Source organism: Eurypyga helias, unplaced genomic scaffold, assembly GCF_000690775.1.
Source record: "Eurypyga helias isolate BGI_N326 unplaced genomic scaffold, ASM69077v1 scaffold5990, whole genome shotgun sequence".
NCBI lineage: Eukaryota > Metazoa > Chordata > Aves > Eurypygiformes > Eurypygidae > Eurypyga > Eurypyga helias.
In genome coordinates this window covers 83,735-99,052 of record NW_010224935.1, presented here as the reverse complement: position 1 = coordinate 99,052, position 15,318 = coordinate 83,735, and the positions used below count along the sequence as shown (strand labels likewise).

The window sequence follows — 15,318 nt, the reverse complement described above, 5'->3', positions numbered from 1 at the left end:
GCAAGATGAACACGTGCAGACTTCTTGTGCTGTTGTGGAATGCCCTGCCCTTCTTCCTCACTGCAAGTCAGAAACAAAGACCAGAAGAGCTGAGATATCCAAGATTGCCAGTCTGTGAAACCCTTGGGAAGAAAAACTAACTTATACCCTTGAAACTCATTTGGGGGACGAAAAGAAGAGAAATCAAAACTTTTTTTTTTCTTGGTTGAAGTTGACTACCACTTTTCATCAGAGGATTACCTAAAGGCCAAGCAAAGATTGTTCCAGGATTGTGCAAGCACAGCTGCAGTCAGCCCCTGAGTTCGTTACCTCAAGAAAAGGAACACCAAGGAAAGATAAAGCTGCAAAGCAAAATGAATACAATGAGGAGACACAATCATTAATTTCTTGATGCTTAAAGATGGGAAGGATATGGGACATGGAAAAATCAAGGGATACCAGACAGGTAGGGCAAGGGAAAAGGGGGCAAGACAGCCAAATATGAAATGAGGCTGACCTTAAAGGCCTACAAAGCAAAGGGAAACAAGAGTGCTGGTGCACACAGTCAGCACAAAACATGGTAATTCCAGGCAAAACTATAGAGAGGTCATTTAATATCAAACCTGAACATGCTCCTAACTTGGCCTGGCATATCTGGCTGGCCTTCCCCTACCGCTATATGACAGAAGAAAGCAAGACAATTCACAGGTCCCATTCTCCTCTGGACTGGCCTCCCCTTTCACACAGCAGGTGGTTTTCGGGGTCCTGGGGAAGATATTGTCTCAGACTGGATCTAGTTTTTGCTTTTTCTTTCCAAGTAGAGATCTGCTTCCACTCTGGCTGGACACTGAGAAATACTCTGCCTGGCAGAACCTTACCCATAACTGACAAGATCAAAAGCTAAACGATTATTTCCCTAATGCTCATCTATCTCCATTCCAGTCTTAACCATTGTGCAATTCTAATGCCAGTGAAGCGACACATCAGCCTGCACAGTCTAGTATAGTTCCAGCATTCAAGTCCATTGGTTTGATTTTGCAAAAACATCCCTTCTTCAACCTACTAAATATAATTGGTTCCCAGCCATAGTTGGGAAGTATGTATGCAGCCTGTAAACAACATGAAAGTGGTACTGACACGTTCCTAGGTAGCAGGAAATAAATGTACATATCACCAACGTGTTAAAAAAACCATCTTACGCACTAAACATGATATTCCTATCTCAGGGCAAGTCCCCATATCCAGGTTTCAACACACAAGTTGCATAAAAATTCCTCAGCAGAGTGATGACAGTGCAATAACTGCACTGGGATTTCAAAGCTAGTAACCCAATTAATTGTCTCTCTCCCTAAAAAGGAATTGCGGATCTCCAGTAATGCTATCCACACAAGACAAAGAATGGTGATGGAATTTTACAATTATTTGAGGAATTATAACAATTTTTTTACCATTTTGCCTACCAACTTAATGTGTTTAAACCAGAAATGTTGATCGCTATTGCTTCTTGAGTTTGAAAGTTTGTCAGTCATTTCATTTGCTACAGGGAAAAAGAAACGTCTCTCTGCAGCCTGCCAGAGCCATAAATTACACACACGAAGTGTGAAGTGCTGCTTCAAGCCTGTTTGTGTCAAGCGCACCTCCATCTTGACTCCAGCACGCTTCTACAATTCCAAACTTCAATTAGCAGAAGCTGCTAAAAATTAGCACAGGCAGAGAAGAGGCTGAATGAAACATTTGAAGGTACTTTAACCCACAGCTTGTGACTTTTCCTAGGACTTCCCCAGAGCTATAAAATAAAAATACTTAACACAAGACTCTTCGAAAGCCTGACATACACAGAAATTCAAAACAATATAAAATGAACATTAGGACTGACAATAAGCCTGCTTGCCATTAAAAGCAGGTCCTTGTCTGCCATAAATGAAGAAGGCTCACTTGTAAAAGCAACATATTCCATTCCACTATAAAATTTTTGTAATTCCTTAACACACAGCTCTCCATTGCCTTTGCAGTAAATACACAGAGGTCACACTTGGGGGTTCCTTCCACCTTAGAAGCAGCTCTAGTGTGGGAGAGGTTTCTGCAGGCAGACCACTGATGGCAAGTTCACTGTTAGAAATTACAGTGAAATGACAGAAATCCCTTTAAAAAAATTATAGCCTTCTAGTTCTAAAGACGGCATAAAAACAAGGACTTATGGAAAATCATGCAGTACCATTTTGATGTACTTTCCATTCCCTGCTCCTCTATGTTTTCAGAGGAGCAAGAAAGGCCACTGTAACTAATGTTTCAAGCATGGAATTGATGTCCAGTTTTTAAAAACATGTGACTGAGCATAAGAATAAGATGTTGCTAATCCACAGTGATCTAGCGATTCGAGTAAGCGTAGCTCAACCTCAACATGTTATTAAAACACCCAGGCTCTGCTCACTCTCTCTTTCCACCTTCTTCAGTTCGTGTGGTCACTGCAATAGCTTCAAAATCATGAGGTTACTGCAAGGCTTACTTTCATTTGTAAGGTCCAAAACGAATAGCATGGCTTACAGCTCTCGGGATATTTATCGCCTAGAACTGGAGCCACAGCTGCCACACAGTATTTTTCCAACAGAACAACACGGTACCTGCTCAATGTGTGTGTGAGGACAGAATTACACCCTAAGTCAACTAAGCCAACAAAACCCACCATGTGGATACAGCTATGCCAACAGAAGCTCTGCCCAGCCTGTGTCATTCAGGGAGGTAGTGTAATTACAAAGTCAGAAAAACTTGAGACAGTCTTTATTTAGAGTAGATAAGACCTGACTTAGATAGCCAATTTCAACACTGTTAACCTTTAAAAGAAGTAACTATTTCAATGCTCAGAGTGCTTAAAAAAGAAGAGAGGAAAAAGCACACCCTGGAGTTTTACCAAAGAACCTTTCTGACAATAAGAGCGAGGGAGATGCTGCCCATCCTCCCAGTACAAGCAAAGTACCTGAAACAGCCAGTTCCAAAAGTCAGCTTAGGCATGAGGGATTCCCCAAGCAGTACAAAGAGACCAGTATAGGGCTTTTTGTTTGTTTGTCTGCTTTTTAATTTCATATCCCATGTTACACGTGGTGATATTCGGGACAGTACCTCTTACGTGTAAAGACACCTTAGTAACTGGCAGCTGCCACAGAATCAGTGGCAACTTCTAATTTCAGTATTACTTCAAGAGAAAAGGCTTTAAAAAACCCACACATTAAGCTGAAAACAAAGGAAATATTAATATCTGGCTCTCCCGTAATTCCCTGTTTTTTTTTTTTTCCTTCCCCCCAAGAGTAAACTCTGAGAAAAATGAAGACACAGAACAATGAATTCAGACCATGGTTAAAGTACTTAACAGAAGAGCTAAAAACTTAGCCTGGGCTTTCTCTTTTCCAGCCCTGTATCACTTCTGATCAGAAAAACACATAAGCAAGTATCATAATGAAAATCTATTTGTGTACTATACACACAGAAGCACTGCTATTGCCAGGAAACATGCATTCTGAAATGTCAGTTTATCTATGAACAGGAATACTTACCCAGTATAAAGACCCAAAAGCGTACTGTGTATTGAGTATATTCTTCAGAATTAAGCTATTTGTAACACCATACTTAACTCCATACCACCCTTTAAGCCTAGCAGACTATTTTAGACAACGCTCAGAAACGTGGAGATGTATCAGAGCTTACCTTCTCGTGATTTTCTATCAGGATTTCGACGACAATATTCTGAAACTTCAGGTCCATAATGGCTGCTACAGTTTCCTCCTGTGGCCTCATTAAGGTTGGTCCAAATACTACCCCTAGATTTGCCACAGTCATTAGATTCCTTTTGGCATGCTTTGAAACACTTTTTGAAAAGAATTGAAGGAAAAAACAGGAAATAGGTTATGAAAAATTTCCATTACTGTTGGAAACTGCAGTCTTAAAAATGAAAACAACACGTTTCCTTAACCTATGTTTTAGGAGTTTCTTTTGTGCAAAGTTTCTTCAAATAAAGTCTTACTGAACTCTGCAAAACAGAAAAGCCATTCTTCCACTGGCAATTTAAAAACAAAAGCGGTCTCTTACTGAACTTAAATATGTAAAATGCACTTAGCCTTGGACCAGGGCAAGTGTGAAACCAACTTAAATTTGCTAACAGATCTCCACTATTCACTTTGCCAGAATTTGTGAAAAGAAAGTATAATGTTCCCTTTCTCACTTCAATCAAACCCTCAACTGCTGGCAGGACTGCTAAAGTAAATACTTATACGGCTTCATTAACGGATTAGATTTCTGCCTTTCCCGCCAAAATACACACAGCACGAGTCAAACATCTTGTCTGCTTTTGCACGTTTGATTCTTGGTATTGTGCACAACAGCACTGCAATGGGCTTCTGCTCCAGCCACACTTAACTAAGGCCCTTTGTAGTTAAACAAAGGCAAGGACAAGAGTTCGGACAAGCTAGGAAAGCAGGTCATAACACTTACTTCGCTAAATGTTTCACCAAAATTTCCAGCATCTCTTTGTTCTTTTCTGGGAGTTTATGGACCAAGAAGTGAACAGCATTAACTCGAGATTCAGGACTCCCACTTTCTATGGGACATAGAAATAAATATCTCAAAAAATAAAAATGAAATAAAATCCACAGAAACACAAAGCTTCTCCCACCTCTTCATGTAAACATATTGCACACACTTTGCTTCACCATTTAAGTATCTCCCAACATAGCAATACTGAACATATGCGCTTTGTTTTCACAAGTAATCTCGTTCTAGAATTCTCAACTTATTTGCTTATTTTGTGAACTCATCTTTCAATCCACCTGCAAAAGGATGCCTTTGTTCATCTATTTTTAATACCGACAGATGTAGTTACTATTTTCCTGCATGGGACTTATCTGCTCATGAATATACTGCAAGGTGAGGAGGGATGTTACTGGCTGCCACAGGGTGGAACTGTACTACTTAACGTTTTAGCATCATTAACCGATTGTCCTCTTCATTAGAATTTACCTTTGTTGGTACTACGCAGCTAATGACACTTCATATATGCTACCTTTGCCCAGAGAACCTGTGGATGCCCATCCCTGGAAGTGTTCCAGGCCAGGCCTGGATGAGGCTTTGAGCAACCTGGTCTAGGGGAAGGTGTCCCTGCCCATGGCAGGGGGGTTGGAACTAGATGGTCTTTAACGTCCCTTCCAACCCACACTGTTCTATGAATCTGTGATAAGACAATGCATGCAGAAGATTTATATACTCAGAAAGAGAAAATATAGTGACCTCTGAAGACAGAAGAATAATCATGCAAAAACCCTACTGAGTGAGATTACTAAAATAAAGGGCCCTGAATAACAATGGCATCCCTCTCTAGTACAGTACAGAAATCAAGTAAAAATAAGCAAGGGGCTCTTTATTTTTGTGTGTTGTGTGATGAACTGAATAATTTTGGCCCCTACGGGTTTCACTAGTACACAGAAGAAAACAAGAATCTGTAAAAGATTAAAATAATCCCACTTCCTATTTCTCAAAGTCATATTAAACCACAGAATTATGTCTCAGTAGTGGCTACCATGAGAGGGATGGAAGTATTGCTCTTGTATATAATAACACTTAGGACAAAATACATAAAGAGCAGAATTTAGAACTTGGTCTGAATGCTAGACATTCTGACACCAAGACCATTCATCAAGTCCCGTTTTTCTTTAAGGAAACTTAGATTGTTACATGTATTTCATATAAAATACCACGGTATTTCTTCAGTGCATTTTCCTACAGGTTTTTCTTTTTTGTCTTTGCATATTGCTACAGACTTCAGGGTTGTTATTAGTTTGTAGTGTGCAGTCCTATACATACTGCAAGAAAAAAGGCTACCAAATGCAAAAACGTTTAGCTTGTAGTCAGCTAATCAAAGTTCAGACAGCCAGAAAAAAAACTAAGCCTTCTTTAATTAAAGTTTGTGATTTCACATATAGGTTAAATAGTTTTGCTTTAAAGAAAATAGTCTGGCTTTAAAGAATGTCTAAGCAACTTATTAACAAGATGCAATCAAGGCTTATATAGATTCAATCTACACTGATATTTATAAAGAAAAGAAAATTGAAAGGACAACCTTTAAATATTGTCTTCCCCTGCCCTACCCACCCACCCCCCACAAAAAGAAAATAGTTCCAGAGAAGAGGATATTCCTTACTATTCCTGGTGCTGTTGGTTTTTTATAGCCAACATAAGAAACAACACCAACTACCTATTTTTAAGTACACCATAACTTAGATCTGCAATGTTGATTAAATATCTTTCCTCACAACATAGAATTAATCCCTCTACAAAACTGTTTACTACTTATGAACGCTGTACTATTTGAAACATGTAACTTCAACTGAATTCCTTTATTGAAAGGGACTATAAAATAGAGAAAGGAAAATAAAGCAAGAAATTGCTGGCAAAACTTCATAGGTCAAGAAAGTATTTTAACACTTTCCAATACAAACGGGCAGAGTCACCGTCTAGGTAAGTATGCTGAATTTTGTTTAAGCAGTTGGCCACTAAGATGTGCTTTGGCAATGAATTTCATGGACTAATTTTCATTTTGAAGTAAGGATCTCAACTGAACACATTCTGCAGTCCTGGAAAGTCAATATAGCAATCCAAAGGAGATAAAGCAATTGTCTCAAAGTTTATTTTAATTTTGCTTTCTACAGTTTGCCAGAAGTGCTACAGGCTGGAAAGAAAATCAGCTAAATATCTGTTTGATATTTTGCCAAAAATTTTCTCACAGTTTCCCTCCATCCTCTTCCAAAAAAATTCCATGTACATTAGATACCATACAGCTGAACTACAAATGCTTTTGTGTCTTCTCCAAGTCTGTATTTGAACTGCCATAGTGTAATCTAGCCTGCTCTTTCCATTTTTTCTGCTAATATATGAGGAACATTCAAGCCAGGCTGGATACAGAGCTAACAAGGCACTGAAAACAAGGGTCAGGCAGCTGTGCTTTAAGGATTCAAATGAGCCCAAATTAGTGTATTTTCTTTTACTAAGCTTCATACTCTTTATAAATGGAAGAAAAAAACCCTAATCACAATTTAAGTAGATGTTTATCATTATATAATTAAGATAATAAGAATGAATGTCTATCCAAAAGTATTTCCATAAAAGTAAAAATAGCACTATGATGTCTGTCATAACCTTGTCTGTCAACAGATATGTCATATGTGACACATACTAGAACTGAGCACTGGTTAAAATCTAAGTATTTTTAAAACATTTAGTATTTCTTCTTCCTATATTTTTACTGAGTTCATGATTTTTTTTTTTGAAACTGCATTTTCAGTATGCTCCTAAGGCCACAACAGTACTGTAATAAGATATTTCTATGTGAACTACAGTCATATATTTACTAGCAGGAACGATGAATTCTCCATGTAACTCGTACGTCATCAGCGGCTCCGGAAGGCTTCTGTAAAACAAGGGTGACACCATAAATTTAGCTATATTCTTTTCTATCTGTATTTACTCTTAGCAGGAAACCTTTTTAACCTTCACTACTATAATCCCCGTACTGGAGGCACCTGTTGTTACGGCGGCCCTTGAATTCAACAATTTCCAGAGCAAACGGAAAACTTGGTATTATCAGGAAAATAGGACTAAATACATTCCATTCACTTTCCATGAGCTGAAGTGATGCCTCCAATAATATCATAAGGCACTTCTCCAAATTACACCACCTAGACTGTTTCAGACGAAGACTGTACACGTATACTACATAATTAATTCTTCATTAGTGTTTTAAAATAAAAAGAAACACAAGTCAATGCCTTACAGAGAAGAAGTAAAGTTCCTAAATCAGTTAAGCTTGCTGAACAGTAGCCATTCACCAATCAAAATTCTAAAGTATGCCAAATGGAAAAATTGAAATTGAAAACCTTAGTCATCAATGACAAGCGGAAATCACAATTAAAACATCAGTGTTGAAACCTTCATTTATTAAGTTGACTTTACTGATGCTTATGAAAAATAGGAGTAAACACTCAGATGGGAAATAATTCATCCTGTGCACTTTTTTATTCTTTCCTGCTGTTTTGGTTCTTAAATTAGTCTTTCTTGCACTCCATAAGAGAGACTTTATCTTGATAATAGTTTTTCAGCATTCTTTGGCAGTGGTTGCAGTAAAACAGTATTTTAATCAAATGTTTTTATTAAATAAAGTATTTGTGTTAAACTACAAGAGATACAAAAAGTTCTATGTTCTGTGTTCTTAGGCAGTTCACTGCAATGCCTTGATCAGGAATTGACTAAGACATCTGAACAGAGAACACATCTAAAATTCTTACTTTTATCACTCAAGATATTACTATTGCACCTAGAACATCAAAGCAAGGGCCAGAAGGAAAAGAGGAAAACATTAACAATTTCATAACCCTTTTCATTCTACTACATTAAGAGACAAAAAGGCAATCTTAGCTGACTGCCAGTAACAACTCTCAGCAAGTTTATTAGCAATTCAGGTTTCTGAACCATCAGTCAGACGCTTACGTATGTAACAAAAATGTTTTGGAGCTTGTCTCAGATGAAGCTGAGTATGTATTGCTAAATTATTTTGCTTCCCCCCAAGACATGCAACAAACCTGGTATTTGCACAAAATGAGCCTCTATTCCAAAGTACAGGAAAAGTAAGTAACGTAGCTTAACACACTGCATAGGAGAACAAGAATACAGAATTCACAGCCTAAAAAAATAAATAAATGAGAGACAGGCTTACCGCAGATATTGCTTCATAGCACTAGTAATTGTCTTCACTTCCCAATCCACAGAGTTTTCCAGGTCCACTTCATTGCAGGTTTTAGCATCTAGAAAATAATCAGAAAGAGAAGAGTGACACAAAAAAAGGGAATTCTACATCTGTATGCCCTCCATGAAGAGAAACACCGTGAATTTGATCTTTATGTATTTGCTCACATGAATGTAGAAGTAACATGTCCTTTTTACTATTAAACACTAAGATGACTTACTATCCAAACCTCTTCACAAATTCTATTTCCATAGTTTAGAAATAATTTACTCCTGCTTTTTTTTTAAATGAAGGATTAAAAATATCACTTTCATGTAAAAAGATCTCTACAACAATTGATATTTTCACACCTTTATTAAACAGAAAGATGCACACAAACACAGAAATATGTAGAAAACCAGTTTAGAACTAGGACCTACTAAGCAGAACTCGTCTTTCCCTCTTTCCTTTCATTATTTAAAATGCAAGAACACCTTTTCAAATTCTTTCCATAGTTTTGCTTGTAAGCTGTTATTTTGGACTGCTGATGAAAACAGCCAGAGTGCAGTATGACGCTCCTTACTGTGTGAAAACCTTTAAGAGGTGCTTCAAAAGTAGAAAACGTACTCTTATCAGGGTTTCCTCTGCAAGGCAGCCAGAATGTTTCCCTTACTTCACCAGTTTTAGTCAAAGGAAAACACTTGCTTGACCATTTGTCAGGTTCACAGAACCCTTCCTATCCTTTACCAGGTTAGTTGGTAGAGTCTTATGACAAGACAGATCAAATTGAATGGTCATATGTCTGAACTCATCAGGTGAAAGATTTCTTGACAGAACATAGAAAACAACACGTGTTGTTTTGCAATCCAAAAACCCTTTTGGCCTCTAAACAGGAAGCGACAGCTAGCTGACACAAGAAGATCACGTATATACGGCCAAACTAGCCCAATGTATTTGGTAACTTCAAGTGCTTGAGCTTCTTATTACTGCCTCATTTCCATCAGTCACTACAGTAAAACTGCAGCAGTAGCTGACACAGATTACGTGTTGACCAGTTCATACAATTCAGAATTCATTTGTTACTTTGCTTGTCAGAGAAACGAGAGACACGTTTAAAAAAATCAAATTAGGATCCCTGATTAAAGGAGCAGTCCTTTTACTGGGACTAAATAATTCTGTTCTAAAGGCTGTGCCAAGCAATTATTTCTGTAACTGAATATTCTCCCTCATTATATCAATTATTAAAATCTCATTTTAAAATGCAACTCAGATAACATTTTCTACCAAATTGTTACTAGCCAACGACTGCCCAAAATACTCAAGATTGTCTCAGGAAAAATCATTTTCCTGTTTTTAGCATCCTAGCTGTTTCTGTGTTCAAATTCTCCTCTTTTTTTTTTGAGAAGAAAATCTTTCTATTTAATTAATTAAATAAAAACTGCCGTCACATCAGAAGCTAGTGAAATCTATGGGAATTTTACTCCAAAACAACTATGTAATATCCATTTTTTACATAATAGCTTCATAATCATCAACCTCCTTTACAGTCAAAGGATGCATTTAGTTATCGGAAATTTGTTGATGAATTTGTGGAGGAATATAACAAGCGTTTGAATTCCAAAGCAAGCCTCTTAAAAAGCAGAAGGTATTTCTTAAGTATCATTATGTCTTGGGACAAACAAAAAACCCAAACAGCAAAATTCAGCCCTGATACAACCCAAAACAATCCCGAGTTTGACTGTAGAAGCCATCAAGAAGACTTAAAAGACATTTTATTCACTTCTTGGTTTGACAGTTGCACTACCTAGCTCTGTGCTCCACCATCCCATATATTTGACTGTTCCTGCTCCATTTTTCCTTCTATCTCAAACATCGCAGGCCATATGAACTGGAGCGTCAACTGGGATTTCAAAAATGACTCTACTAGTTTTCATGCTGCTTGTTCACATAGCAGCCACTGTGCACTGAATGGCAACTTTACACGTATAAAAATAACCGTGCACATTTATGGAACAGCTTTTGACAGATCAGCTCTAAATTTTACGCAAACTTTTCTGACAATAAGGGAGCTAGAGTTTATAAAAGCAGTCCAGTTCACTGACCTAGGTTAGCAGGAGACTCTCTCTGCTTTCATATGCAATATGCCCACTGTACTATCTGTAATTGATTTGAAAGCTGCTGGTTTGAAAAGGCAAAGGTACCGTAAAGTTTTGGGTTTTATTTACAACATGTCATGTCAGGCATTTTTCACACCAGGCAGCATCAGAAATGAAATCTGAACTCATCAGCAGAAACTTCAAGTCCTTAGCAGTCACTTCACCATGAGCAAGGGTCTGTATGAAAGCTGACCTATGGAGTAGTTGGTATAGAATCTAGGTAGGCAGCTTGTATGAATTTAGCCACATCCAATCTATTACATAGACTCTTCCTGACGTCTGACAACACACTCTGAATTGTTTATAACAGATTCCCACAACACTGGAAGTCCTAGCTCTGTATCCTTGTTTATAACTGAGATATCAGAGTAATTTAACATTTTCCCCTGACACATAATGGATGTTTTCCTTACCAAATACCTCACTTAAATTTACATAAGGTTATTGCTACATAATAGATCACCATAGCACAGTGGAAGTTACAAGTAACTTCAAGAACTAAGTTAATTACAAAATTAATTTTTTTTTAATTGTGTATTTAATTGCTGAGCCTCATGTTATAGAAGACTTCATTTCACTAGATTCTTACATGAAAGACGAAAACCTGTGCATGCACAGTATTCGAAAAGCATGTATTGGTCTTCTCATGCTCTCCTGACTCTCAACGTACTTTGCCAAATTTTACAGAAAATATTCTAAAAAAGAGGCAAGACTACATGCTATTATGTCCCTGGTTAACATTTGGAAGGCTTTTTTTTTTGCACTCTGAGCCTTTCAGACTGTGAACCTCATGGTCAATGATAGGTAGCTTAACAAAAACTTTGAAATCCTATCAAACATTTTGAAATACAGAAAGTTAATGTGAGGTTTTTATGATTCTGAAAAGATCTTTCAAATAAAAGGATATCTAAGAGTATACCCAGAGACAAAGGATTAAAGATTAATCAGTCATTTTAAATTCTCTGTATCACTGTATATCAAAAAGAAAACCTCTTTATTCTTCTCCGAGGACAGACAGATAAAGAGCACAGATAGGAGCGCTTTCAACAAACCATCACAAAAAGTGCACCTGCTTGCACCCTACACTTTCTTTCATTTCAGTATTTTACCTCATCTTGATACCCCTGTATTCTTCCTACTTCTAATAAATATACGAATCTTGGGAATGACAAAAAAATTTTTCTAATTTAAAAAAAAAAACAAACACTAAATCCAGATGCTGGAATCCCCAGTAAACTCTTCCAGCTGCTACTGAACCACTGGCAACCTGAGTCTATTTAATTTGGATACCACTAATGGCAAAAAGGAATATTTGCCTGCCAGACCTGCACGCCCAAGCTAAGCCAATAAGTAGAAAACTGAAAAACATCTTATGATATAAATGCATTTAATTGAGACTCTGAGTGATAACACGTCGTTCTTCCTATGGTCAATGGCTGAAGATGGTTATTATTTACTGAGGTTAACTCCACCACAGACAAGCAGCCATGAGAATCTGTTATAGATCAGTCATTTTTATTAATCCCAGTTGGTATTTCCAAAGATTCTTTTGCTACAATACTTTAAAGATACAGGCAGGTTTATGTGCACTAATGGAGAATTTCAGGGTGCCGTTAATATTGATTAAAGTAAGATATCATAAATTAATATTTAGTAAGGTCATTATGACAGATTGATATGACACACAGTTCCTCAAGCCTGATGTCTTAGCATTTCTGAAGAGACAGTCTGTTTGAAAAACTAAAGGAAGGAAAAGAAAAAGTCTTACAGGTGGCACTGAACTGACAGCAGCATATAATATAAAAGCGCTTTGTCATTCACATAATGTCTGGGGTAATGAAATGAATTCACTTTCTGGCTTCCTCCAGTTTGCAGTGCCAAAGAACACTGTGTTATCAGCACAGATGGAGCATGCATGGTTCTGGAGAAGAGCCTGGTGCAAACTGCAAACAAGCTTCTTTGCATACCAATGAATCCCTGAGAATCAGACCTTTGCTGTCAAGTGACAGGTTTGGAAGCTCTATAAAAATGAACTAATCCCAGTGGTCTTGTCTGACTGCATGTACTGTCAGCGCTCAGGACAAGGAACTGGGAAATACGGCACATCTTGCAGTCATGGCTACTACTTTGGTGAGAGATAGCAGGCAGATGAGGGATTTCATCCAGGTGCCAGCATTTCTATTTTTTTCCCTAGGGACAGCAGAGTGGCAAGACAGCTACAGTCACTGGGATTAAAGATGCCTCAAAATTTCCAGAAAGAAAATAGGGAAAAAAGTTTCCGAGAACAATTTTATGAATCAAAAGATCTTAAAAGCTAAACATGGCTAACTAGGTACAAGAGAGTCTAAGACGTTACTCACATATAAGAGCTATACTACTAAGTTTATAAAAACAAATCCTTTCTCCATCTGTCTTCCGCCTTGGCACACAGTTGTTATCAATACATAGATCACATTCCTCCTCTTAAACCAAAGAGCTCTTTGCCAGTAGGCTTAAACTGTCTTATTTTGCAGAGCGATTAACTAAAGACACGCATGGGCGTGTAAACCTGTGCATCTTCGACAAGGGTGAAGAAAGGTGGAAACTTCAAACAATGAAGCAATAAGCTTCAAACTTTCTTAGATTTGGCGTTTTGAATTTTCTGATCGAACACTTCAACTTAGGCTGCTTTAATCCCACTTACATCAGCTTTGCGTAACGTCCATGATTTGCTCCTACGTGAACCATAGCAGTTCTCTTTGTTTATTCCTACCAACTAATCTTTGTTTTGCTAAGCCAGGGGAATTTACAATGACACGGGATTATTTGCATGGAGTAAAGCAAACGAGATTTGGCCCATATAAAGAACAACTACAGGCAGATGCTTTTAAAACTAAATATTGACAGTGAAACAACATGAAAAAAATATTGAAAAAATTATTGTAAAATAGAAGCATACCCATCAACAAACTCAGAAGTCTCTGGACCTTTGAACTCACCCCCACAACTCTGTACAATCCTTGGTCATTTATACCTATTATGCAAAAAAGAAAAAAAAAGGCAGATCAACGACAATTTAGCATTAAAAAAAAAAAAACAAACACTTTTCCCTGGCAACAAATTCTCCTCAAAGACAGACAGACTACATAGTACTAACACAGTTGTGAGAGCAACAGTATAAACACAGTATTGTAAGAATCCCTTTGTTCTTGTGTGTTTTTAAGGTAAGTCCACGTTATGTTTTGATAAAGGTTTCATTACCTCAATTCCACTTCAGAAACTGGGAGTAGAAGCAAACAGGGAGAAATCTTTGCTTGAAAGAAAAAACACGGGCTGTTTTCAGATTTTTTTAAATACATTTTGTATACATCAGCATCCACATTTTAATAACGGAAAAACTGAACCAACAAATGCTAAATTCAGATTCCTTTAATAAATGTAATTTTTCTTTTTTCCAAATATGTGGCTTACAAAAAGAATTTGGATAAAATAAAGAAAATCTTGAGCCTATTCCCAGTCCTCAAAACCAATGCTTTTTCAAATTTGTAAATGCTTTTCATTTAAGATACAAGGCCTCATTCCAACTCACTGGGGTCCACATACTGGTTACGTCCAGAGGCACCCCCACAGGTTACTGAAATCAGTACATCTGGTTTTACTTGGGATGAATGGAGTAGCCATAAACTGGCATAGCATCTTCAGTCCCCTACTCCCATTTCATGCGGACACTGGACTACTGTCTTGTCATTCCCCTCTGCCCTTCCACCCTCTCACAGACATTCACTTCTCCATCCTTCCCCTGCTTTTGTCTTCTTTCACCACATCCAGTTTTATCCCCAGAGAAGTAAAATTATGAATATAAATTGAAGGAAAATGGGATGGTGAGAAGGGACAGGGGAGGAAAAAGGCAAAATAAGGTATGTCTTGGTCTTTGCTGCACTGTTTCAGGGCTGATATAGTGGCTGACACAGATCATTGAGAGGCCACATAATAAGCAACCATCTACAAATACCACAGTACTGTACCTCTATATTCACATTGGCCTGGAAGAGTAGAAATGCCACAAAATACCTGTGTTTCTACTCCAAGGAAATCTTTACAAGTAACAGATTATGTGGTATTCTTATTCAAAACATCCTTCAACAAAAGAAGGCTTGTGGAGAATTCCCAGTTTCAATACCAAATTGTTCCAACCCCAAGAAGGAAAATTAAAACCAGTCATATGAGAAAAAGTTACTTCCCAAATAAATATTAGATGAAGTATGTAAAAATCATTAGCCTTTTAATGAATTACTGTCAGACAACCATAATGCACAGCAATAATTCTCAATACAGCAGAGAGAACTTTGCATTTTCTACCTCCTCCTCCTGCCTAGCCTTGCTACATCTTTTCCTTCTCTCACCCCCTCCTCCTCCTCACACTGTCTGCAGCCTCGACAGCCA

General features: G+C 37.6%; 1 protein-coding gene across 1 annotated transcript in view; it reads right to left on the bottom strand.

The window, feature by feature from the left end:
• Window positions 1–15,318, bottom strand: part of ARHGAP10 (Rho GTPase activating protein 10) — a 148,651-nt gene that overhangs the window by 49,611 nt on the left and 83,722 nt on the right. Inside the window, exons 14-18 of the mRNA XM_010147235.1 lie at window positions 13,835–13,909; window positions 8,732–8,819; window positions 7,371–7,429; window positions 4,462–4,567; window positions 3,679–3,838 (exon numbers count right to left, since the gene is read on the bottom strand). Of these exons, the coding sequence (XP_010145537.1) occupies window positions 3,679–3,838; window positions 4,462–4,567; window positions 7,371–7,429; window positions 8,732–8,819; window positions 13,835–13,909 (488 nt within the window). The remainder of the gene's footprint in view (window positions 1–3,678; window positions 3,839–4,461; window positions 4,568–7,370; window positions 7,430–8,731; window positions 8,820–13,834; window positions 13,910–15,318) is intronic.